This window comes from Engystomops pustulosus, chromosome 10 (genome assembly GCF_040894005.1).
Source record: "Engystomops pustulosus chromosome 10, aEngPut4.maternal, whole genome shotgun sequence".
NCBI classification, from domain to species: domain Eukaryota; kingdom Metazoa; phylum Chordata; class Amphibia; order Anura; family Leptodactylidae; genus Engystomops; species Engystomops pustulosus.
The window spans coordinates 41,282,872-41,309,275 of record NC_092420.1 but is presented as its reverse complement, the minus strand read 5'-3'; the positions used below and the strand labels follow the sequence as shown (position 1 = coordinate 41,309,275).

At 42.9% G+C, this 26,404-nt stretch overlaps 2 protein-coding genes across 8 annotated transcripts in view; one reads left to right on the top strand and one right to left on the bottom strand.

Moving 5' to 3' along the window:
* The window catches only part of SLC25A17 (solute carrier family 25 member 17), a 556,889-nt gene that overhangs the window by 518,444 nt on the left and 12,041 nt on the right, over positions 1 to 26,404 (bottom strand). For 5 of the 6 annotated variants that reach the window (XM_072126800.1, XM_072126803.1, XM_072126808.1 and 2 more), the window contains exon 1: positions 18,145 to 18,279. The exons of the other annotated variant lie outside the window; for it this stretch is intronic. In XM_072126800.1, the coding sequence (XP_071982901.1) occupies positions 18,145 to 18,252 (108 nt within the window). In that variant the 5' untranslated portion in view covers positions 18,253 to 18,279. Of the gene's footprint in view, positions 1 to 18,144; positions 18,280 to 26,404 lie in introns of those variants that run through there. 6 annotated transcript variants of the gene reach the window in all.
* FHIT (fragile histidine triad diadenosine triphosphatase) overlaps positions 18,252 to 26,404 on the top strand; it is a 46,172-nt gene continuing 38,019 nt past the window's right edge. The window contains exon 1 of one of the 2 annotated variants that reach the window (XM_072126809.1): positions 18,252 to 18,348. The gene's annotated coding sequence lies outside the window, so the exon portion shown is untranslated. Of the gene's footprint in view, positions 18,462 to 26,404 lie in introns of both variants that reach the window. The other variant, XM_072126810.1, reaches the window with a different exon arrangement.

The window sequence follows — 26,404 nt, the reverse complement described above, 5'->3', positions numbered from 1 at the left end:
CTAAAAAAGATTCCCACTTTAGCATGTAGTCATGCTGAGGATGCTGGGTGGGGTGAGGGTTGCTTAGCAAGGTATATATAGCTGATATTAGACCCCTTGTACCCGTGCCTTCCTTACAGAGCATTTCAAAAGGTGTTGGCAGAGATACTGTCGGGGAATTGTAAAGGGAGAGTAGATAAGAGTTGATCTGTAAGTAGCCATATTGAGCAATGGTTGGGAGTGAGAATTTATTCCGTAAATCTGAAAAACTAATAGGGCCCAGTAGAGGGGTTGGGGGTGGTAAATGGGACGTTGCCCATATGAAGGCATTAGGATGTATTGGGGCGCTCCATAACTTCTCGATCTCCATCCACCTTGAGTAGGCTAGGAGCGTTGACCAAGCTGGAATTCTGCGTAAGTGTGCAGCCCAATATTATTTAAGCAGATCTGGTACAGCCAGACCTCCTCTTTCTCTCGGCTGCATTAGGATCTTTTGTCCTAGCCTAGGTCTTATATGTGCCCAGATAAATTGAAGTATAGAAGTATATATATACACATGTTTTTTGAAAAACACATTCATTTAGCCAAAAAATGTAAATTTCAAAATTGCATCCGATTTTGTTTTATCCCCTGTAAAATGATTAAAGGGTTAACAAACTTCATGAAAGTTGTTTTACATACATTAAGGGGTGTAGTTTTTATGATGGGGTAATTTTGGGGGTTTTACTTTTATTTAGGCCTTTTAAAGTGACTTGAAATCTAAGCAGGTCCCGCAAAAGCGCGATTTGGAGTTTATGAAAATTTGAGAAATCGCACCTAAAGTATAAAGCCCTATAACATCTTACAAAAATGGGACAATGCATAAAAAAACATGGATACATAAAGCACCAAATATCTGTTTTTTTTCATAAATAAACGCAACACATACCACCAAAACTTTTCAACTAACATGAAGTACAAAGTGTCACGAGAAAACTATTTCAAAATCACTTGGATATGTTAAAGCGTTCCGAAGTTATAACCACTTATATTGACACAGGGCAGATATGAAAAAAATGGGCTGTGTCAGGAAGGTGAAAAGTGGCTTCGCCGTTAAGGGGTTAAAGCCAGTCTCACTTTCTGCAATGGTATACATCTATTAATTTCCCTGGTACTGTATGCATCTCTCCTAACCCAGGCCCACCTTCAACTCATTTTGACATTTCACACAGAAACCCTGCTAACCTTGTTAAGATTCAGTGTATCCCCTCTTTTCCTTCTCCACCCTTAACCCCTTTTAAATGTGCCCTAGGGAACAACCGTTCTGTGTGTAATAAACTAGAATCAGTTCATGACCTCTTTCTTTCAAAGTCTTTTGACATGCTTGTCATCACGGAAACATGGATCCAGCCTCAGTTGCGGCATTGTCTTATGGCGGTTTACACTTTTCTCACTGTTCCAGACCTGAGAATAGGCAGGGAGGAGTGGTAGGCATACTCCTCTCTCCACGATGCACTTTCCAGGTCATTCCTCCTGTACCCTCTATTACTTTCCCATCTTTTGAGGTTCACACCCTCAGACTTTTCCGCCCTTTTTGCGTGGCTGTAGTATACCGTCCTCCCGGCTCACCCTATCAGTTCCTTGACCACTTTGCCTCTTGGCTCTCTCACTTTCAATCCTGTGACATTCCAACCATCATCATGGGTGACTTCAACATCCCTGTTAACTCTCCCATTTCCCATCCCGTCTCTCAGTTCTTAGCACAAACTAGATCTCCATGTCTTTCACAACTCTGCGATTCCCCCACTCATAAAGAGGGAAACATACTCGATTTGGTCTTCTCCCGACCATATTCAATATCTAATTTTACCAATTCTTCCTTTCCTCTTTCAGACCATAATCTCCTTTATTTTACTTTTAATAATACTTCACCTTCTCAGAATCCTTCCACCCATCATTCATACCGGAACCCACGTGCAATAGATACTTACCAACTCACAGAAAATTTACAGTCCCTCATCTCTTCTTTCACCTGTCCAAATCTGGCTACTAACCACTATAATCACACTGTCACAAGCGCGCTAGATGAGATGGCACCACTCACTATCCGAAATTTTCAACACAGACGCAGGCAACCTTGGCACACCAAGCATACTCTTTTCCTTCGGCAGTGCTCCAGGATTGCCGAACGTCTGTGGTGAAAGTCGCACACATCTGCAGACTTTCTACACTTCAAATTTATGCTAAAAACCTATAACTCTGCCCTTCACCTTGCTTAACTGGTCTATTTTACTTATCTCATATGCTCTCTCTCTAACAACCCCAAAAGGCTCTTTGATACTCTTCACTCCTTACTAACACCAAAGGTGCAGCCACCAGTCACAGACCTTGCATTTGTCAGGAAATAATTGCTAAATCCATTCCCCCCACTTATCCCCTTCCCTCTCTTCCTTTGAGCCAGTTACAGAGGAAGAAGTGTCCAGGCTCCTTTCCTCGGCTGGACCCACTACCTGCATCAGTAACCCCATCCCCTCACATCTCATACAGTCTCTCTCCTCAGCTGTCACTTGTCACCTCACTAAAATGTTCATCCTCTCTCTCTCTTCTGGTGTCATCCCCTCTTCTTTCAAGCATGCTGTTGTTACCCCTCTACTAAAGAAACCATCACTGGACCCATCCAATGCTACCAACTTCAGACCAGTTTCTAACCTCCCTTGCATCTCCAAACTACTGGTCTATTCTCAACTAACCCGATATCTCTCGGCTAACTCCATCCTTGACCCCCTGCAATCTGGTTTCTGCTCTATGCACTCCACTGAAACTGCTCTTTCTAAAGTCTCCAATGATTTCCTCACTGCAAAATCCAAAAGGTGACTATTCCCTCCTCATCCTTCTGGATCTATCGGCAGCGTTCGATACGGTGGACCACCAGCTCCTCCTCAGGATGCTTTGCTCCATTGGCCTAAAGTACACTGCACTCTCTCGGTTTTCTTCCTATCTCTCTGACCGCACTTTCAGTGTCTCATTTTCTGGATCTCTTCTCATCTTTCTCTCAGTGTTGGGGTTCCTCAAGGCTCAGTCCTAGATCCTCTTCTCTTGTCCCTTTATACTGCTCCCATTGAACAAACCATCAGCAGATTTGGTTTCCAATATCATCTCTATGCTGATGATACCCAGCTATATACTTCTTCACGTAACATCACCCCTGCCTTACTCCAGAACACTAGTGAATGTCTCTCTGCTGTTTCTAGCATCATGTCCTCTCTCTTCTTGAAACAATCTTTCTAAGACTTCTAAGACTAAACTTCTTATCTTTCTACCATCTACTAACTTGCCTAACCCTGACCTTTCCATCTCGGTCTGTGAGATAACTATAGCACAGAGGCAGCAGGCCCGCTGTCTTGGGGTTGTGCTGGACTCTGACCTCTCCTTTTCACCATATATTCAATCTCTTGCTCACTCTTGCCGCTTGCATCTTAGAAACGTCTCCAGAATCCGCCCATTTCTAACAATTGAAACTTCTAAAATGCTAACGGTTGCGCTTATTCACTCTCGACTAGACTACTGTAACTCCTTGCTCGCTAAACTCTCTCCTCTACAATCTATTCTTAATACAGCTGCCAGGCTCGTCTTTCAGATCAAATGCTACATGGATGCATACGATTTGTGCCAATCACTGCACTGGCTGCCTGTCTCCTTCCGTATTCACTTTAAAATTATCCATCCACAAAGCTCTGAATAATGCTGCACCTACTTATCTCTCATCTCAGTCTATCGCCCTTCCCATGCTCTTCGATCTGCCAGTGACATTAGATTAATCTCTACCTTAATTCGAACCTCTCATGCATGTCTCCAGGACTTCTCCAGAGTCGCTCTAATTCTCTTGAATGCCCTTCCCCCGACTCTCAGACTAATACCCACCCTTCAAAGCTTCAAAAACCCATCTCTTTAGGCAAGCCTATCACCCTCGCTAACTGCATGAAACATCAACTCTCCCTTTACCAATCCATCCTATGTCCTATCTCCCATCTTTTATCCGGCAAACAGCAGATATATACCAGGCTCCAGGCTTCTCTGAATCTACAGTCTTTTTCACCTTGGACCCTGATGGCGGCTGATGGCTGGTTCAAGCAGCAGAATTTTTATTTATTAACTTATTTATTAAATTATTTTATATCGAACGCAAAGTGCATTTCATAGTAATCAGAGAGTGCACAAATCAAATACAAGTTCCTTGGCAACAGCGAAACATTAAAAATGGCGCAAGTAAGTAATACAATTTTTTTACGCCACACTATAAAGATAAAGTACAAATTCCTTGGTAACGGCGAAACAATAAAAGTGGCGCAAGTAAGTGATGCAAATTGGGTGCAGCACACAAAAGAGAATTGAGTTCATTGATATTGTAGAAAAAAAGGGAAATAACACATGAAACTTGCAAATAAAATTAACTACAGTCAAGTTTTGAGAATGATACAAATGTTAATTTTAACAAAGTCTACTGCATCAGGTTTTATAATGGCAATTTGCATATACTCCAGAATGTTATAAAGAGTGATCAGCTTAACAGCAATTAATTGCAAAGTCAATATTTGCCTAGAAAATGAACTTTTTCCCCCAAAACACATTTCAACTTCATTGCAGGCCTGCCTTAAAAGGAGCAGCTAACATGGTTGCAGTGATTGCTCCATTAACACAGGTGTGGGTGTTGATGAGGACAGGGCTGGAGATCAATCTGTCATGATTAAGTAAGAATCACACCACTGGACACTTTAAAAAAAAAGGGTGGTGCTTAGCATCATTGTTTCTCTTCTGTTAACCATGGTTATCTCTAAAGAAACACGTGCAGTCATCATTGCACTGCAAAAAACTGAACTAAAAGGGAAGAGTATCGCAGCTAGAAAGATTGTTGACAGAGGTACAATCTATCGCATCATCAAGAAATTCAAGGAGAGAGGTTCCATTGTTACCAAAAAGGCTCCAGAGCGCCCAAGAAGGAAAAGCAAGCGCCAGGACGTCACTTAAAAGTGTTTCAGCTTTGGGATCGGGCTACCAGCAGTGCAGAGCTTGCTCAGGAATGGCAGCAGGCAGGTGTGAGTGCATCTGCAGGCACTGTGGAGGTGGAGACTCTTGGAGCAAGGCCTGGTGTCAAGGAGGGCAGCAAAGAAGCCACTTCTCTCCAGAAAAAACATCAGGGACAGACTAATATTCTGCAAAAGGTACAGGGAGTGGACTGCTGAGGACTGGGGTAAAGTCATTTTCTCTGATGGATCCCCTTTCCGATAGTTTGGTAATCAACAATGCCTTTTCCAGCATGGAGCACCTTGCCATAAAGCAAAAGATGATAACTACATGACTCGGGGAACAAAACAGAGATTTTGGGTCCATGGCCTGGAAACTCCCCAGATCTTTATCCCATTGAGAACTTGTGGTCAATCAAGAGAAGGGTGGACAATTTGTGACAAAATCAAGCATTGATTGAGCAAGAATGGACTGCCATCAGTCAGGATTGGGTCTAGAAGTTGATTGAGAATATGCCAGGGAGAATTGTAGAGGTCCTGAAGAAAAAGGGTCAACCCTTGCAAATATTACTGTACTTTATTCTTAGGCTACAATGATCAGCTATAAGGCTACATTCACACTAACGTATGGGGGACGTATATACGGCCGATATACGTCCCCCATAGGCAGCAATGGGCGCACGGCACCCTACGGGAGCGGTACGGTGCCGCACACATGCGGCACCGTACCGTTCCATACCCGGGAAAAAGATAGGACCTGTCCTATCTTTTCCCATAATACGGCGCCGTGTGCCATAGGTTGCTATGGAGAGGGGCGGGGGTGAGCTGCGCTCACCTCCTCCTCCTCTCCCCGTACACTGCCGTTGCCCGCTACGGTACGGTACGGGCGGGCAACGGCAGTGTGAATATAGCCTAACAGTTATTAAAGGTGTCTGCAGTTAAGCTTTATTCTTAAAGGAAACCTACCATTTCAAATGGTAGGTGTAAGCTGTAAACACCGGCACCAGCTCAGGGTGAGCTGGTGCCGGTGCTTAGTTTCGTTAGTGTTAAAACCGCGGTATCGCGGTTTTAACACTTTTTAAACTTTATAGCAGAAACTGCTTCGGCGCTGGGTGCGCACAATCGTGCACGCGCCTACATATGAAATGCCGAAGCAGCTTTTGCTATAAAGTTTAAAAAGTGTTAAAACCGCGATTTTATCACTAACGAAACTAAGCACCGGCACCAGCTCAACCTGAGCTGCTGCTCGGTGTTTACAGCTTACACCTACCATTTGAAATGGTAGGTTTCCTTTAAGCTTTAAATGTTGGGTTGTTCTTATGACAACCCAACATTTTTAAAATCCAACTGTCGCAGAGACCAAATATATTTGAGCTGGGGTTACAAAATTATAAAATATACAGTTCCGACTTACATACAAATTCAACTTAAGGACAAACCTACAGAACCTATCTTGTACGTAACCCGGGGACTGCGTGTAGTGGAAATGAGAAAGTAACATGCCCACCTTCTGATGAAGTAATAAAATTGTGTAATAGATCGTGTCTTCTCGAGAAAGAGCAGCTTGCGGTGGCTGTGTATTCATGGGGTAACCACGTCCAAAGGTGAGACCCGTTTAATAGTAGAATCCAATGTGGAGCAAGCAAGGACAGTCCACTCTAGAAGTGCATCTTCCAGACTAATGCCTTCATCAGGTCAAAAAAAAACAATTTTGTATTTATATTGGTTTTTAACCTGATGAAGGCATTAGTCCAATGCTGAAACGCGTTGTTTTTATACACCTTTTATATACCTTTTGTAACAAAAAAAAAATAAACATGTGCTTCTGGAGTGGACTGTCCTTGCTTGCTGCACATTGGATTATCTGACAAAGAAGGCCGTGCAATACAGACATCAAATGGGTATACATAATACCAAATGTGTATCAAATATGTCAAGGGTTGAGGAAATTATATTTGTGCAAAAATTGCTAAAATGCAAAATAGTGCAAGAAATGAAGAGTCCAAAAAGTGCAAACAGTGCTGAGGAATACAACTAAGGGTACAATAATAATACTGTCAATGACCCTAAAGAGAAACGCCCAATCAACGATACAATGTAGTGCTGAAAAAAAAGGGGGATTATGGTGTATATAGACTGGGATATGTACAGAATAATCAATAAATAGATAATTTATCAGAGGACACCAAAGTGATAAATTCAATACCAATGTGTTGATTATATCCCAGTAGAGAAATAAAAATGTTATACAATGAAATAAGTATTCTAGCTTGCCAAATGTAAGGTATAAAAATTCTCAGATAGGTGGAATAGTCAATACTGCTATCAAAAATGGCAATGTCTGTTAAGCCAACATGGGTACGCCAGGCAGCTCAAGAAGAAAAGGCATGATAATATTAATTAGTACATGTAATACAAAAGAAAAAATAGTTGCAAATAAATAAATCAACAATATGCAATAAATAGTAGTCATAGATTGTGTATAAAAATCCTAGAAAGGTAAATACATATATTTGCTACAAGAAACAGAATACTGGAAGAGACATCAAGGCCTGGTGCACAGATCCAGATAAAAAGAAAGCAAATAGGACATTTAGGAACGTCAAAAGTAAAAAACAAAAAAATTATAAAAGTATAAAGTCCATTGAACAGCCGTTCGAGGGGGAATACTGCTGTGTGGGGTGTGTGAAAATTGCTCATCTGGAAGCCCAGATTCTGGATCTAAATGAGCAAGTTTCAAGGCTGCAGGCAATTGATAATATGGAGCACAAACTCTCTGTGGAAGATGGGTGTGGGGAGGGAAGTATGGAGGTGCAGAGTGAGGGGGCAGCTAGCTGGGTAACATGTAGAAGGCGGGGTAGAGGGAAGAGTTGTAGGGAGTCTAGTCCTGATCTGGTGCACCCCAATAAGTTTGCCAGGCTGGCGGATGAGGGGGATATCAGCTCTGGGGTAGCAATGCTGCAGCAAGACGTGGCCGCTAGCAACCAGGGGAATGTCTGCTCCAGTAAGAAGGGTAATGGGAGCACAGGCAAGGTCAGACAGGTGCTCGTAGTGGGAGATTCGATTATTAGAGGAACACACAGGGCAATCTGTCACAAAGACCGTGCATACCGAACAGTGTGTTTGCCGGGTGCTCGGGTTCGGCATGTTGCGGATCGGGTTGACGGATTACTGGGAGGGGCTGGTGAGGAACCAGCGGTCATGGTCCACATTGGCACTAATGACAAAGTAACAGGTAGGTGGAAGGTCCTTAAAAATGATTTCCGAGATTTAGGCCATAAGCTCAGGGCAAGGACCTCAAAGGTAATTTTCTCCGAAATACTGCCTGTACCACGTGCCACACCAGAAAGGCAGCGGGAGATCAAGGAGGTAAATAAGTGGCTCAAAAGTTGGTGTAGGAAGGAGGGTTTTGGGTTCATGGAGAACTGGGCTGACTTTTCTGTTGGCTACAGGCTCTACAGTAGGGATGGGCTGCACCTCAATGGGGTGTTTTAGGGGAAAAAATGGCTAGAAGGTTGGAGGAGTGTTTAAACTAGAGACCTGGGGGGAGGGCAACTACACTTGTGCAGGGCAAATAGACAGTGTACATAGGGAGCTGGGAAGAGTCATAGTCCATGGGGGAGGAAGGGGGGCTGGAATGAGATTGGGGAATAAGGACAAAAGGACAGGGAAAACCATATAAAGTGTATGTACACAAATGCCAGAAGCCTCACAAACAAAATGGAGGAACTGGAACTCTTGATGTTGGAGCGGAAATATGATATAGTGGGTATCAGCGAGACATGACTGGACAGTAGTTATGACTGGGCTGTTACTATAGATGGTTATAGTCTTTTTAGAAAGGATCGTATAAATAAAAAAGGTGGAGGGGTTTGTTTATATGTGAATTCTTGCCTCAAGCCCGTCCTGCGAGATGACATCAGTAACGCAAATGGGGAGTCCCTATGGGTTGAGATAAGAGGAGGGAAAAATAAAAATAAAATATTACTAGGGGTTTGTTATAAGGCTCCAAATATAATGGAGGCAGCAGAGGAAATGCTGATAAGTGAAATGGATGCGGCTTCAAAGCATGGCGAAGTACTTATCATGGGGGACTTCAATTACCCAGATATTGACTGGGGGGCAGAAACATGCAGGTCCTTCAAAGGCAGCAGGTTCTTGTCAACAACAAAAGACAATTACCTGTTGCAACTAGTCCTGGAGCCAACAAGAGGGGGGGCACTGCTGGACCTTATCCTGACCAACAGACCTGATAGGGTATCAAAACTACAGGTTGGGGGGAACCTGGGTAATAGTGATCATAATATCATTGATTTTGTATTAGGCTTTACTAAGAGCGTTAGTGAAGGGGCAACCGAGACTCGAAACTTTAGGAGGGCAAATTTTCAGCAACTAAGGGAAGACCTTAAAGGCATTGACTGGGATAATGTTCTCAAAGACAAAAGCCCCCCCCCCCCCCAAAAAAAAATGGGACTTTTTCTCATATATTCTGAAAAAGTCCTGTGAGAAACACATACCTTATGGGAAAAAGCATAAAAGGAACAAGAAAAACCAGATGTGGCTAACTAGTCTTGTAAGGAAAGCAATAAGCGAGAAAGATAAAGCGTTTAAGGTGCTAAAACGTGAAGGTAGCGAAGAGGCATTACAGGATTACAGAGAGAAAAATAAATCCTGTAAAAAGCAGATAAAGGCCGCAAAAATAGAGACTGAGAGAAATATTGCCAGGGAGAGCAAAAATAATCCCAAATTATTTTTCAAGTATATAAATGATAAGAAACTAAAAACAGAGAGTGTGGGTCCCCTTAGAAATAACATGGGGGTCATGGTGGAAGGAGATGGGGAAAGGGCCAATCTACTGAATGTCACCTTCTCAACTGTCTTTACCCAGGAAAATTCCCTGGTGGAAGACACAATGAGGAATAATGTTAATTCTTTTTATAATGTCAACAGTTTAACCCAGGAAGAGGTACGGCGCCGCCTCGCAACCACTAAGATAGATAAATCACCTGGGCCAGATGGCATACACCCCCGGGTTCTGCATGAATTATGTACGGTGATAGACAAACCATTATTTTTAATATTTGAAGATTCACTGAGGACTGGTTATGTTCCACAGGAATGGCGCATAGCAAATGTGGTACCAATATACAAAAAAGGATCAAATAGCGATCCTGGAAACTACAGACCCGTAAGTCTAACTGTTGTGGTGGGGAAAATATTTGAGGGGTTTATTAGAGATGCTATCCTGGAGTATCTCACTGAGCACAACCTTATAACCCAGCGTCAGCATGGGTTTATGAGAGATCGGTCCTGTCAGACTAATCTGATTGGTTTCTACGAGGAGGTAAGTTCAAGACTGGATCTGGGGGACGCTGTAGATGTTGTATATTTGGACTTTTCAAAGGCATTTGACACTGTGCCACATAAAAGGTTGGTATATAAAATGAGACTGCTGGGAATAGGAGAAAAACTGTGTATTTGGGTAAGTAATTGGCTTAGTGATAGAAAACAGAGGGTGGTCATTAATGGCAGATTCTCGGATTGGATTGATGTTACCAGTGGAGTGCCACAGGTCAGTATTGGGGCCACTTCTTTTTAATATTTTTATTAATGACCTTGTAGTGGGTTTACACAGTCAGGTTTCAATATTTGCAGATGATACTAAGCTGTGTAAAGTAATAAATACTGAGGTTGATAGTTTAGCATTACAGAGGGATTTGTGGAAGCTTGAGGAGTGGGCAGAGAAATGGTTAATGAGGTTTAATGTAGATAAATGTAAAGTTATGCACTTGGGCCATGGAAACAAAAAGTATAATTATGTTCTAAACGGTCAATTACTTAGTAAAACTGAAGCTGAAAAGGACTTGGGGGTATTGGTGGATGGTAAACTTAATTTTAGTGACCAGAGCCAGGCGGCTGCTGCTGAAGAAAATAAAGTAATGGGATGTATCAAGAGAGGAATAGATTCTCATGATAAAGACATAGTTTTGCCCTTATACAAATCGCTGGTCAGACCACACATGGAATATTGTGTACAGTTTTGGGCACCAGTGTATAAAAAGGATATAGTAGAGCTGGAACGGGTGCAGAGGAGAGCAACCAGGATTATTAGGGGAATGGGGGAACTAGAATACACTGACAGATTAAAAAATTTGGGATTATTCAGTTTAGAAAAAAGACGACTGAGGGGAGACCTCATTACAATGTACAAATACCTGAACGGACAGTACAAGGATCTCTCCAAAGATCTTTTTAAACCTCGGCCTGTGACCAGGACAAGGGGGCATCCTCTACGCCTAGAGGAGAGGCGATTCTACCATCAACATAGACAAAGGTTCTTTACTGTACGAGCAGTGAGACTGTGGAACTCTCTGCCGCAGGAGGTTGTTATGGCGGACTCTATGTACATGTTCAAGAGAGGCCTGGATGCCTTTCTGGAGAGAAAAAATATCACGGGTTATGGGGATAAAACATTTATTTAATTCTTAAAGGTTGGACTTGATGGACTTGCGTCTCCTTCCAGCCTTATATACTATGATACTATGATACTATGAATGTCCCACAAGAAAACAATTAGTTAAAAAATTTGGATGATATCTTTTGTGTTTAGTTATTAAAAAAAAATAAAAAATTGGCCAACATTTTGTAGAATTCTTTATTTTCAGAGTTCTAAATGCTCTACTTTTGAAGTCATTGCACCAAAAATAAATTAGTAACTTACATTTCCTAAATGTCTGCTTTATGTTGGCATGGCTTTTTAAGATTACACATATTTTACTAGAATGTTATGAGGCTCAGAATTTAGGTGCCATTTTTCAAATTTTTGGGAAAATCACCAAAACCCGTATTTAGATCGACCTGCTCAATTTTTAATTGACTGTGAGAGGCCTAAATAATAGCTAGACTCGTAAATTACCCCATTATGGAAACTACATCCCTCAACATAAGAAAAAGAACTTTTCAGAAGTTATCCATTTAGGTATTTTATCTGGGTTTAAACAAAATGGAGATGCGATATAACCCAAATTTATTGCGTCCCTACTGGTATCCTAAAGTCGGGATGACTTCCCCCCAAACCATGTATTAAACACCTTACAAAGAAGGGGAACTCATCAACTATATAATAAAAACTTAATATTTTTTATTTCATCGATTTAAAAACAGAAAAACACTTTCAAATAATCTTTACAATGGTTTAAAAAATGATTGGTTGTCTAACTTGAAGCCCACAGAGGATGGGGGGGGGGGTAGAGAAGTGAGGAGGAAGAAGCAAGTGCCATCAAATCCATTCCTGTAGAGAGGCGAGCCTTCGACAACGTGATCCACCCATTGGAACGTTGGACCACATGATCCACACGATGCAATATTCTATACTTTGTTGTTCACACATTAGGAATTTCTCTGTATTGCCAAGTGCATCAGCAGTTATTTCCTCCATTCAATAGACATGCATCAGCTCTTGGGCCCCTTCCGAGACGTTGGGAGATAGGACGGAGGCCATCTACGGGGGATGACTGTGCAGGCCACGATAATATGGGCAGAATAGGAACTAGTAATCATAGGCCAGACCTATAGGCGCTAAAGACAGGCACTAAAGGTTACATAGGACTGTCTACATCAAAGGAATTTTGACTCTACTTATTCCTTTCATATAGACACTCCTATGTAACCTTTAGTGCCCGTCTCTAGCGCCTATATGTCTGGCCTATGATTGCCAATTCCTTTTCTGCCCACTTTGTTTGTAGTCCATATTATCGCCGGTACCCCGTATTTTTGGGGTGTTCAGCCTTTTTTCTGGGCGAGTCTAGCACATGGTCTTGGCGACATTCTACCGACAACCTTTGAGGATCACCGGAAAATTATCTTTTCAGCTCCGAGTTGTTATGTTTTTGGCTTCCATCCAAGAATCAGCAAGGTGAGCAGCCCCACTGCAGGACCTTGATTATCTACTTGTTGTGAGGTATTACCCGAGGCACCGCCCTCTGTCTTTCCATTTTTTCTTTGTTTGCAGGCCACGATAAGGGTGAATCTCAGGAGGCCATTTTTTTTTGTTTCTGGATAGCACCAAGGAGAGTAGAAAGCAGGGCCACCTCTGGAGTTTTGGGGGCCTCTATACCTATAATGTCGAATGTCACCTCAAACACCTGGTCCAAAAAGGAGATATTTTTTGGCACGTCCACCAAATGTGCAGCATATCACCTCCATCCGCCCCGCATCTCCAACAGGTGTCCTGAATTGAGGGATAAATCGAATGCAAAAGAGTTGGGACCCTAAACCACCTGGAGATAATTTTATAGTTTCTCTCTTGAGCTGAACAAGCTATTGAGAGTTTGTGTATGAACAAAAATGCCTTATCCCAGTCTCCAGGAGATGGAGATGGTCAAGTCTCCTGCTCCATTTATCGAGAAAGGACGGAGATGAACTATCCAATTCTTTTATTAAGAGGCCATATATCTGCGAGATGCAGTGCTCTGGAGGGGATGCTGAATGGAACAGGGTCTCAAAGGGGCTTATTGGGGAATGAAGGCAGCTGAGGTCCCTGTTTGCTTAAGAAAAACTCCCAACTGAGACATATCCAACCACGAAAAGATTGGAGGAAGTCTATCAGCTCAGCAAAAGATGGAATTGGGGCTTCTCCTAGAATATCATGAATACGTAGATGTTCATAACTTGAGCTGCCCAGGAACATGTTTCTGGAGAATGCCGGTTAATAATCTGGATTATGAAATAATGGTGTGAGGGGGCTAAATGGCTGAAAGAGGATCCCTTGCTGGACAAGGGATCTCCAAAGCTTCACGGTTCGAGCAAGAAATAGGGGGTCATTTACTGAGGGCCCAATTTGCGTTTTCCCGCATAAAAAAAAAAAAAAAAGTGCTGCTGGACACGTGCTTACCTTCACTCGGTCCGGTTTGGTGAACTCCAGTGCATTCAGCGCAGCAGCGACAACTGGTGGACGTCAGAGGAACTGCCTTAGTGAATCCCGGCAGTACACGAATCCTCCGCAGAGAACGCGCCACTGGATCGCAAATGGACCGGGTAAGTAAATCTGCCCCATAGTGTTTTGGGCTCAATCTCTATGCGTTGGGTGGACACCCATGGTAGTGTCCATATAGGGATCGAGGAACTATATTGCTCAAGTGCTACCCATTGTTTGGTATGTGAATGATAGTGCCAGTCTAATAACCGCACTAAAATTGATGCTTGATGGTAGGTTTTGAGGTCAGGTAATCCTACCCCTCCCAATGACTTTGGTCTAATCAGAACCCGCCAACCGATCAAAGGGCGGGGTGTGCCCCAAATGAAGAGCAATATTGCTGATCGGATGGACATGAAGAACGAGGATGGTGGGGTTATTGGGGCTCCCTGAAAGAGATAAATAAAACAGGAAAAATGTCCATTTTTATCACATTAATTTGACCAAACCAAGTTAGTTGTTTTCTGTTGTATGTGGTTAAGTCCCTCAAAGTACATTCTAATAATGGCAAGTAATAGAGGGAGTTCAACTTTGAGAGATCCGTTGGTACTTAAATTCTCAGGTATTTAATTGACGTGGGGTGCCAGCAAAATGGGAAATGTTCAAACGGCTAGATAGCAGGATGTGCTATTCAATGTCACCAATGTCTCTAAACAGTAATTATCATGGCACACAAAAACGGCCAGGTGATGTGGAGACCAAGCAATTATCGCAGTCACCCATCCAGGGGCTGCTGTAACAATAGGGTCACTGGAGTTCTACAGCTTGCACTAGCTATAAATACACTGTGAGCTAGTGATGCTTCACCAGTAACACCTATGAAGTCACAACTGCAGACTGGCCTTGTGTCCCGTCCTACACACGGGATTATGACTATGATTAAGAGCGGTTAGCTCGAAACGCGTCAGTCCTGTATCTTTGTGATATGCATATGGATTTTAAGCTCCAATGAAGACTTTATACTGCATTAGAACCATCGTGCCGGAGGATTTTCTGATTTTGCATATATCTACGCTTCCCTGGTAAACCTACCGTGAACACGGTTTTTGCATCACTTTGATTTGAGCTGGCTCTGGAGCTATGCACTCTGTGTGTATCCAGCTTATTTACACTACACCTGTGCAGGAGGAGACATGAAAAAAAGGACTTCCATCCAGTGCACTAGATGGCACATGGGCATATAAATTACACCCACCCCAGGTTACACCTGCCATACCTGTGATTATAAAGGGAACAACTCTAGACCATCATAAGTAAAAAAACAACAAAAAGGAGAGGAGCAATTTCCCTAACTTGAGCAAGACAAACATTATAAAGATACTAAGTAAACACACGCAGTAAAGACACGGTATATAGATGTACATTGGTCTTAGAGGTATGCCACAAAAGCTAAAACTAAAAGCTAAAATCGTCAGGGATTTTAGATGATGTATCCATCTGGCTTCCAGTTGTAGAAGCTTACGGTCGATGTTACCTTGACTATGTCCTTATTGGACCTGATCGAATGCCCAGAACCTAAGGGTACCCGTGTTCCCCACGTGATGGAGTCTCACATGCCTGGAAATTGTCGTGATCGAACTAATATGGCTTGAAATTCTCCTCCATAACTGTTGAATGCTTTTGCCTACATAAATACGTGGGCAGGTACATTGTACCACATAGACCACAACTGTGCTTTTGCAATTGAGAGAATAACTTAATTAATTGGCTGGGTTGACAAATGTTCTAGTTCTTGGCATAAGTGGGCAGAAAGAGTAGGAGCCGCATGGGCTAGAGCCTGTGATTGAATTTCTTGATCTCTGAGCGGATGTTGGAGCCTCGGTGAAATGGCTATGTACCAAGAAGTTTCGTAAATTAGGGCCTCTTCAGTCTGGGGCGGGCCGGGGCCATTCATTCTGTGTCTGGGGCGGGCCGGGGCCATTCCAGTATGTTACATTATGCGGCACTATTTGTGTGGTACTAATATTTCAGGGGGCTCTATTACAGTATTTGGGGCACAGTATTGGTGGTAGCAGAAGAAGGGACAGTTAAAGGACAATGGGAAAGTGCAGAACATAAGACGTCTGTGTGATAAACTTTGCAGGATTGCTGTGTACCCGGAGGAAGAGACAAGGTGATGGTTTAACTAATGGAGAAGATAAGAAACGAGGATACGTCACCTGATGTCACTGGATGCAATAGGTGAGGATCTCTCATGTGTTTTCTGTAGCTGTATATGATAAATACTGATTTTTGTTCATATTCGCTTCTGTGTATATATGTAGTATTATAGTAGTTATATTCCTGTACATAGGGGGCAGTATTATAGTAGTTATATTCTTGTACATAGAGGGCAGTATTATAGTAGTTATATTCTTGTACATAGGGGGCGGTATTATAGTAGTTATATTCCTGTACATAGGTGGCAGTATTATAGAAGTTATATTCTTGTACATAGGGAGTAGTAGTATAGTAGTTATATCCTTGTACATAGGGGGCAGTATTATAGTAGTTATATCCTTGTACATAGGGGGCAGTATTATAGTAGTTATATCCTTGTACATAGGGGGCAGTATTATAGTAGTTATATCCTTGTACATAGGGGGCAGTATTATAGTAGTTATATCCTTGTACATAGGGGGCAGTATTATAGTAGTTATATTTCTGTACATAGAGGGCAGTATTATAGTAGTTATTCCAGCAAGGGAGAAAAGAATCGCAGTAGAACAGGAACAACCCCTGCTGCTTCTCGCTGGTTAACCCCCGAAAAAGAAAGACGGTGCGGTACCTGCTGGGGTCTTCAGATGCAATTGGATTGCTTGTGGTGCTCAAGTCACAAAGGTAAATAGACATAATAGTTCAGATCCAAGTATAGGACGGGACCTGCTGATACGATCCACAATCTTTATTTAGCGTACAGGCAAGCAGACATGTGAGGACGCCAAGGTCCAAAAGATAACAGGCTGTTACCTGAGGTTTTGACAAAGCGCTAGTAGCGCGAAACAGCCTGTTACCTTTTGAACCTCGGCGTCCTCACATATCTGCTTGCCTGTACGCTAAATAAAGATTGTGGATCGTATCAGCAAGTGCGGTCCTACCCTTGGATCTGAAGTATTATAGTAGTTATATTCTTGTACATAGGGGATAGTATTATAAAAGCTAACTTGTATATGGGAGAAAGTATTTTAGTAGTTTTATTTTGTATATAGAAGGCAGGATTAAATAGTCCCAGGTAGAGCTATCACTTTAAAATACCTCTGCACAGCAAGTCCTGGGCTGTCTGGGACTGCAGGAAGATACCTGGAGTCATCTCTGGTGAAGGCCTGAGTGCCACCTCTGGCACCAGTGCCATAGGTTAGCCATCACTGTTCTATATGTACCAACATCTACCAAAATTTGTCGGTTATAACTCCACCCACATTGTCTGACCACACCCGATTGTTTTGACTCTGCCCATAAAATGGGGCCGCTTTTAAAGTTTTTTCCAGAGCCATTTTAAATTCCCAGTCCGCCCCTGGATACAACAGTGTATGAGAGATACAACAGCACCAGGCAGTAATGTTATAGCAGAACATGCCAGGTACTTGTGTAGCTGATGTCTGTGTCTCACACATGTGTATTAGTATGATGAGGCATGTCAGCAGATAAAGCACATACACTAGCAATGCTTTACTATACATTACACACAGACATGAGAAAGGGGAGGAGAGGGGAGGAGTAACAGGGGTGACATCACTGCCTCTGACCATGTGACCAGCCTAATTTACATAATAAAGAATAGATGCTTTTACAATGATTAATGTATGAATTGACAAAATTGATAAAAAGTGTTCTTTAAGTTGTTAAGGGTGTTAATACATCCCACCCCACTGAAATTTACTATTTATTGACAGCAAGCAGAGATGTAGAAACCTGAAAGGGATTTATAAAGAAAATATATTGGAAAATTGTTGGACTTTTCATTATATAATAATTGTACTGCAATGATCAAAGGAACATCATCCTCTGCAAGAGTTCAGATCAATTCCTCAAACTCAGTTATCTCTTCAAAACGCATTACACTTATACCTATCAATAGAAAGTCGACTGCCCATATTGGTGCCGTGCCTATAGCCACGTTAATCAGTAGCAGACTCATTCCATTCATTAAACACAATTATAACAATTACTTGTTATTCCACTAGAAACATTTAAGCTCAACACGACACTTACTACTGCTCCAGACACGGCATGAACTAAGTTCTCGTATGTCAGTATAGAACTCATCGCAGATTTGAGATCAGCTGCAGAAGATATATAGTTGTCCCCTTCTTCCTCCATTACCTCGTGACTTCCGGGTTTAGGTACTGCGTGCCAAGCCTCCTTCTGAAAACCTAGGCTGCGAGCTTTCTCTTATGGTGCCGCAGGGATCTGACGGTTTGTTTGTTTATTCATTCTGCATATTTTTAGGGAAGGTTGAGATCCTTGTATCAGATAAAAAAAACTACCTGGTAATTTCCAAACAACTTGATTTTCATCTTGATTTTAAGGTACATTCGGCATCTGTTATTGTCCCCAGTGGGGTTTGTCACATGATTTATGCAGCATAGTTTGTGTTTTAAAAGACACCCTGAATGTGTAGCACAAAGTAGAGACTGAGCTCGAGGTTTGCACATCTTTTGATTTAGACAAAGGGTGCTGTGACACATAGCACTTTTGCATTTAGACAAAACAAGATCATGGTCTTTATTATTCAGCCGAAGTACAGTGGAATTGGTGAAAAAAGGGCATTTGCACCATTTAATTGTGTGCTCAGTTTTTACGCTTTCAGTTTGTGCTTCAAGTGATACATCTCCTTTATTCTTTGCCTCTGTATGAGGCAAAACCAAAAAATTTAGTTTCGCCATCTTCTGGCGCTAATAGCTTTTTTTTTATAGTGCAGTGTACGGAATGTAAGGTGTCATTTTTTGCAAGATAAGCTGACATATTCATTGCTGCCATGTTGTGGATTCTACGACTTATTAAATTTTTTTGAAGTAATGCAAAATAAGGCAACTACAATGTATTCGCCGGACTGACGTATTCATAAGGGGGCTGTCTGAGGCACTTCCCCGGACCGTCCCGCTCGCTGTCTGATTTCTTCTGCATGTTTTGTTCTATTAAAAAAAAAAACTGCCCAAAAAGATTTACAGTTTATATATTTCTCTTTTGTCTATAAAATAGACTTTAATTTGGAAAATGTTGAACCAGAGGGATAAGGGTAGAGGGCGTGGGCATCCAATTACTGCAGGGGTCAGAGGCCGTCGTCCTGGGGTTAGACACTACCTGCTGATGAGGGAGCAGGGGAACACCGCAGAGCTACACTCCCTAGCTTCATGTCTCAACTTACTGGGACTCGTGGTAGAGCACTGTTGAGGCCACAACAGTGTGAACAGGTGATGTCGTGAATTGCGGAAAATGCTTCAACTCATTTGTCCACCAGTCAGTCTTCCACAGAGTCCACCCATGTTACCCAAGTGAGCGCTCCTCCACCTCAACCTCCTTCCACCCAGTCTGCCTCCTCCCAGGAAAATTTGGAATGTCTCTATGCACAGCGTTCAGCTGTCTATACCCCGGACGCTGGAGCGCAAGAGGAAATACAGTTCCACCCACACGCCCATGCCCTCAACATCCACATCTCCAAATTACTCAGCCTGGAGATGCTGCTCTATAGGCTGGTAGAGACCGAGGCCTTTCGCAACCTCATGTCGGCTGCCCCTCAGTATTCGGTCCCCAGCCGCCACTACTTTTCCCGATGTGCTGTACCAGCCCTGCACCAGCACGTGTCAGACAACATCATCCGTGCCCTGACAAATGCCGTTTCTGACAAGGTCCATCTAACCACGAACACGTGGACGAGTGCTGCCGGGCAGGGCCAGTATATATCTCTGACGGCACATTGGGTTAACTTGGTGGAGGCTGGGACCGAGTGACCCTGGGGCTGCTCATATACTGCCGACGCCGAGGATTGCGGGGCCTACCTCGGTCCAGGTCTCTCAGGCCTACTATGCCTCCTCCTACTCCCACCCCTCCTCCTCCTCCAAATTACCATCCGTGGGCATGGCGCCATCAGTCGGTAGCTCTAGGCCCAGCAGCAGTGCTGACGCTAAGCGACAGCAGGTGGTGCTCAAACTGCTGAGCCTAGGCGATAAAAGGCACACCGCCAAAGAGCTATTACAGGGCATCACGGCGCAGACCGATCTGTGGCTGGCACCGCTGAACCTAAAGCCAGGCATGGTTGTGTGTGACAATGGCCGTAACCTTGTGGCGGCTCTGCAACTCTGCCCATGTGTTAAATCTGATAGTTCAGCGGTTCCTCAAGACATACCCCAGTCTGTCTGATTTGCTCACGAAGGTGCGCCACATCTGTGCGTATTTCAGAAAGTCGACCACAGATGCTGCCACTCTCAGGGCAGCACAGCGCCGTCTCCAACTGCCCGCTCACCAACTGTTGTGAGACGTGCCTACGAGATGAAATTCCACATTAACCATATTATCCAGAGTTTACCAGCAGCGCAGACTGATTGTAGACTGCCAGATGTCAACTTCCACCAGAACTGCTAGTCAGGTCAGTCAGCTTCCTCAAGTCTACAATGAGGAGTGGACGTGGATGTCTGATATCTGTCAGGTGCTGAGTAACTTTGAGGAGTCAACACAGATGGTCAGTGGCGATGCCGCAGTCATCAGCCTCACCATACCGCTGCTTGGCCTGTTGAAAAACTCTCTGGTCAGCATGAAGTCGGAAGCTTTGCGCTCGTCACAAGAGACTGGGGAAGAAGACTCCCTTGTTGATAGCCAGAGCACCCTCCGGTCTGTTTCTCAGCGCATATTGGAGGAGGAAGAGAATGTCGGCAAGACAGAAGAGGGAACCATTGCTCAGTCATTATCAACTGTTCAGCGTGTATGAGCAGAAGAAGAGGAGTTGGAGGAGGAAATGGAGAGTCAGCTCAGTGGGGGGAGTGAATTCTTGCATGTTGGAACGCATATGGCATGCCATCCCGTGACCCTCGCATTCAAAGAATTTTTTTCAGCACCGATTACTGGGTATTCACTCTCCTGGTACCCACGGTACAAGCAAAATCTTTCCACTCTCATCCCTGTAGAGGAAAGGAGTGTGAGAGTGCATGAATACCAGCAGGCCCTGGTGCACAAGCTGAAACAGTCTTTCCCATCCCAAGTAGCGAGGAAGAGTAGGCGAGCAGGGTTCAAAGCTGGACATCTGGCCCGAACTTGCGCTGTACGCCTTGGAGGTTCTTGCCTGCCCTGCTGCTAGCGTGTTGTCAGAGCGGGTTTTCAGTGCAGCTGGTGGCATCATCACCGATAAGCGTACACGCCTGTCGACTGACAGGCTGACGCTTATCAAGATGAATCAAGCATGGATTTCTCATGATTTCCATTCTCCACCAGGTGAAAGAAGCTCAACCTGAATAATTCTCCTCATCTTCCTCCATCTCTTCCTCCTCCTCTCTTCCTCCTCCTCTTCCACCTCCTCTTCCATTTTCGGGTGTTTCACCAGATACGTAATGGAACTTGGCCCATCTGTCGCCGCCATGCTGCAGACCTGAAGTTTCAATCATAGCGGCACAATATGGATGCCCCATACCGTCGCTCTTAATCATGGAACCATTTCCGAAAAAACGAAACAAAACGAAAAAACGACCCCTTCCCAAAATGCCCGATCTATCAAAATATAATAAAGGTTATTGGCAGCAATGACCTCCATAACGGAAAATGGCGCCCAAATGTCCGAAACACGACTTTTACACCATTTTACATGACATAAAAAGTGATCAAAATGTCGCAGAGTCCTCAAAATGATTTCAATGAAAACGTCAGCTCACTTCGCAAAAAAAATGACACCTAACACCGCTCTGTACACTAAAGTATGAAAAAGTTATTAACGTCAGAAGATGGCTAAAAAATGTTTTTCTTTTTGCACACCTTTGTTAAATTTTTTAATTAAACCTGTATAAATTTGGTATCCCCGCAATCGTACAGAACCAAAGAATAAAGCAGATGTGTTATTTGGGGCGCATGGTGAAAGTTGTAAAAACTGAGCCCACAAGAACATGCATGGAATAATAAATAACAAAGCGGAAAAGTAAGATTTGTTACGCACAAAATAAGCCCTCGCCCAGATCTGCACCCGGAAAAAAACCCTGCGTCCTTAAGGGGTTAATGGCTAGTTGAAATTCTAAGTACCTAATGAGGACTTCTTCCGCAGAAAGGGATGGAAGAGAGGAATCGGAGAGGTAAGTTTGTATTCTGCTTTGTAGTGCACTTTGGGTGGTTGATGTAGGGGGTTGGTCGAGATTGTAACGGGGCTGGTAATAGTCACGGAATACTGCCGCAATGTCAGAGTTCAAGTGTCTAGGGAGTCCAGAGGGTGTCATGATTTTTGGAATATACATGCACGAGCGTTGAAGACTTAATGCCCTGGCTAGAGATCTGCCACATTTATCGCTGTATTCGTAGAAATGTCGGCGGCAATGTTGGCCAGGACCCCTTTTGCTTTGCAAATTGGCAACGTTTTGAGAGAATTGCGTTCCTCAAACAAGGAGGTACGAAGATTATCAGTGGGTGTAGGTTTATGTGAGGTCTCTAATTCTCTGATTTTATCTAATAAAAGTGTGATCTCTCTGGCTTTTTCTGTTCCCACTGGGAGCCATCAGTAATAAGTATACTTTATTGTGGTTGTGACCTTCCCACGCAGTATATGGGTCAATCCCCTCCTCCGTGGTCCTTGTGAAGTGTGTCCAAAGGGATCGCCATATCCTATAAAAGAGATGTATTCAATTTCCTATGTTGAGTGTCATGAAGACCATTGCATGATCCGACAATGTTATAATGTCTATAGCAGCTGCTTGGAGGATGCCAAGGCCGCAATGGCGTACTAGTAGGTAGTCCAAGTGTGAATACAAATTGTTTGCTGAAGAGTAAAACGGGAAGTCTTTGTCCCCCGGGTGCAACAGTCTCCATGTGTCCGTCAATTGGTGGTCATGAAGTAGCTCCCTTAGCCTGTGCAGACTATGCTGTGACACTGAGGAAGAGCCCGAAGAAGGCAACGGTCTAAGATAATATTAAAGTTGCCTCCCAAAACTAGGTGGCCCTCAGCAAAGTCTTTTATGAGGTCTAAGAAGGCGGATAAAGCTTGAGTTTGCCCTGTATTGGGGAGATACAGGAAGGCAAGTGTACACATGGTGTCAGCTATCTTGCCTTTGACTATGATCACTCTACCCTCAAAGTCCCACCATCTGTCTACGAATGACCTTTGCGCTGAAGCAGAAATTAAGATCGAGGTGCTCCTTGCCAGTGGGTCAGTAGTGGTAGGTATTTGGGTACCTTCTATCTGTAAAATTATACAGTCTGGTCTCACTAAGGTGGGTTTCTTGTATGAAAGCAATTTTGATTTTCCTCCCCCTGAGCATGTTAAACAGGATGGACCTCTTCTCAGGGCTATGGAGTCCCTTCACATTGAGGGAACCGGTTTTTAGCTTATCCTGGAAACCCCTTTCTCCCCCCCCCCCCCCCCCTCACCTAGACGCAGCCATGATCGTGAAAGGGGTGGGTCTGGACTATGGTACCCCCAAATAACTTAATAACTAACATTTACCTAAAGTCTTTTTTTATGTTAGCATGATTTTTTAAGCATCTTCTACTTTCTTTAGGAAGATAGGCTTATAACTGTACAAGTGATTTTTTTTTTTTTTTTTTTTTTTTTTTTTTTTTCAGATCAAAACCGCCAAAATGTATTGTGTTTACTGACTTTGAGAGGCCTATATGAGAGAAATATAAGTTGACCCCATTTTAAAAATTATATCACTCAGAATGTAAAACAACTTTTATGAACTTTGTAAACCCTTGTTTCCCACGAGCAATTTTGAAACTCTAATGAAAATGAATGTATTTTTCAAAATTTTTACACGTTCTCAGTGGATAAAATACGAAAATGCTCCCCAAAGTTTGATACCCAATTTTTCCTGGGTATAACAATATCCCATATGTGGTGTTATTCTGCTGTACTGGCAGACAACAGGGCAAAGAAAGGAGCAGCACCAGGGATTTACGGAACAGATTTAGCTGTAATGCCTTTCGGTTACCCTGATGCATTTTAAGCCCCTGAGGTAGCTGAACAGTGGAAACCACCAAAAAAGGACCCCAATTTGGAAAATATAAACTTCATATATTTCATCAAGGTATGTAATGAGTATTTTGACCCCAAAGTTGTTAAAAAAAATTGGTTTGAAACCTGAAAAAATTAAAAAAAATTTCCCCCCACAAAATCCACTTTTCCCCCCTATTTTTGGTGTCCACAAGGGCCAAAGGATTAATTGCACCACAGAAATTGTTCAACAATTTCTGACCACAGAAATACCCCACATGGGGATATAAACTTCTATAGGGACACACAGCAGGATCTGAAAGGGAAGAAGTAGTGTGTGAATGGGTTTGAGGTGGTGGTACGTACCAGTATGGATGGATATAAGGAGGTGGTAACGAGGGTAAAGAAATTAGAACTGAAACGCATGCGAATGACATGTATTCTGAAGCGCTCTTTTATGCAGAGGTCAGGTATTTCAGAACAGGTGTTACAAAATGGCCATAAGGAAAGACTAGACTTAACAATGTAACAGACTCTTGAACTTTTTTGAGTCCTTCATCATCGTCCAGGGAATAATTCACATTGCTATAGCACATAGGAATTATACAGTACAATGTGCACAAACAGGTTTTTGTACCACACTTTTGTTTTTCTTGTTGCAGTGTACGGCTTCAGCACCTGATCTAAAAGATCTACTCCACCAATGCAATTATTGTAGGCCCGGATGTAGTCTGGCTTGGAGGCCTCCTTCCTTTGTGGCTGACTATCAGGGTCTTAGGGAGATCTTTCTGGTTTTGTATACAGTGCCACCTGCTACAGTACTCCTGGAAATGAGGGACTTGAAGAGTGAAATGCTGGTATAAAAGTTACACACATAGAAGTGGTAACTCTTATCCAGAACTGGGTGCACCAGATCCCATACAAGCTTCCCACTCCTAGGGCAGCCATCTCCCCCTGATCACTGTGTCTGTAGACACCGTGATCATTACAATGCAGGACTGTTACGTTCAGTGGCCCATATTTATCAAAACTAGCACAAACTGCAGTTTTCCTGTGGCGTGTACCAGATTACTCAAAACTGGTTATTAATCTGGACACCCTGCACTACTCTGGAAGTGTGAACCTTTCTTTCTCCCCTTTGGTGCATTTTGTTTATGCTGCAGAGAATCATAGGAGGTAAGTAGAGATTTGCCTTTTTAACCCCCTTTGTGGCTAAGCCATTTTACACCTTTAGCACCAGGCGTGATTTTTAAAATTTCCCCTGTGTAACTATAGGAGGTTATAACTTTGTGACGCTTTAATATATCCAGAGATTGTTTTCCCGTCACACATTGTACTTCAAAGTAATAGAAGCATTTTGATGATATCTTTTGTGTTTAGTTACGAAAAAAATAGAAATTTGACAAATTTAAAAAAAATATTCATTTTCAAAGTTCAAAATTTTCTGCTTTACAGGCAGATAGTCATAGCACCCACGTAACTTTATAACTAACATTTCCCAAATGTCTCCTTTATATTGGCATAGGGTTTTATGCATCCGCTCTTTTTTTAGGTTGTTAGGAGGTTCAGAATTTTGGGTGCAATTTTTTTATGAAAATCTCCCAAACCATTATTTAGAGGCACCTGCTCAGATTTAAGTGACTTTGAAAGGCCTAAAACGCAGTAAAACCCTGTAAATTATACCATTTTAGAAACTACACTCAATGTGTGAAAAATCATCTTTAAGAAGTGTGTTAACCCTTAAGATGCTTCACAGCAAAAATTGAGTATGAGGATGCCCCATATGTGGTGGTGACTGCTGTATGGGCTCGCGGTCGGGCATTGAATGGCAGGAGCACCATTCGGAGCAGATCTCCATTGACACATCTTACAGGCTATAAAATGTTTTATTTTTTTGTAATTTGAACATATGGGGGATTTTTTTTTTTTGTGGATGAGACCCACTTTTCAGGTATATCATTTTATGGAGGGTTCAATAGCTAAAAATCAGGTTTTTATTAACTCTTTCTTGGTGGTGGTTAAAAAAATCATTCTTGTTTATGGTTTTTAGCATCCCCCCCCCCCCCGGACGTTCGCCGTATCATAAAAATACTGTGTTATCTTTATTCTATGGGTCATCAAGATTATGGCGATACCCCATTTATATGGCTTTTTTATGATTCGCACAAAAACACAGTTGTTCGTGGTGCACAGTTTGCCCCTTAACCCCTTCCCGACATTTGACGTAATAGTACTGCATCGCGGGAGGTGCGTTCCCGCAAAATGCAGTACTATTACGTCAAACTTCTGGCGCCGGCTCCTGAACGGATTTCTCCGATCGCGGGTGTTAACCCCTAACACGCCGCGGTCGCG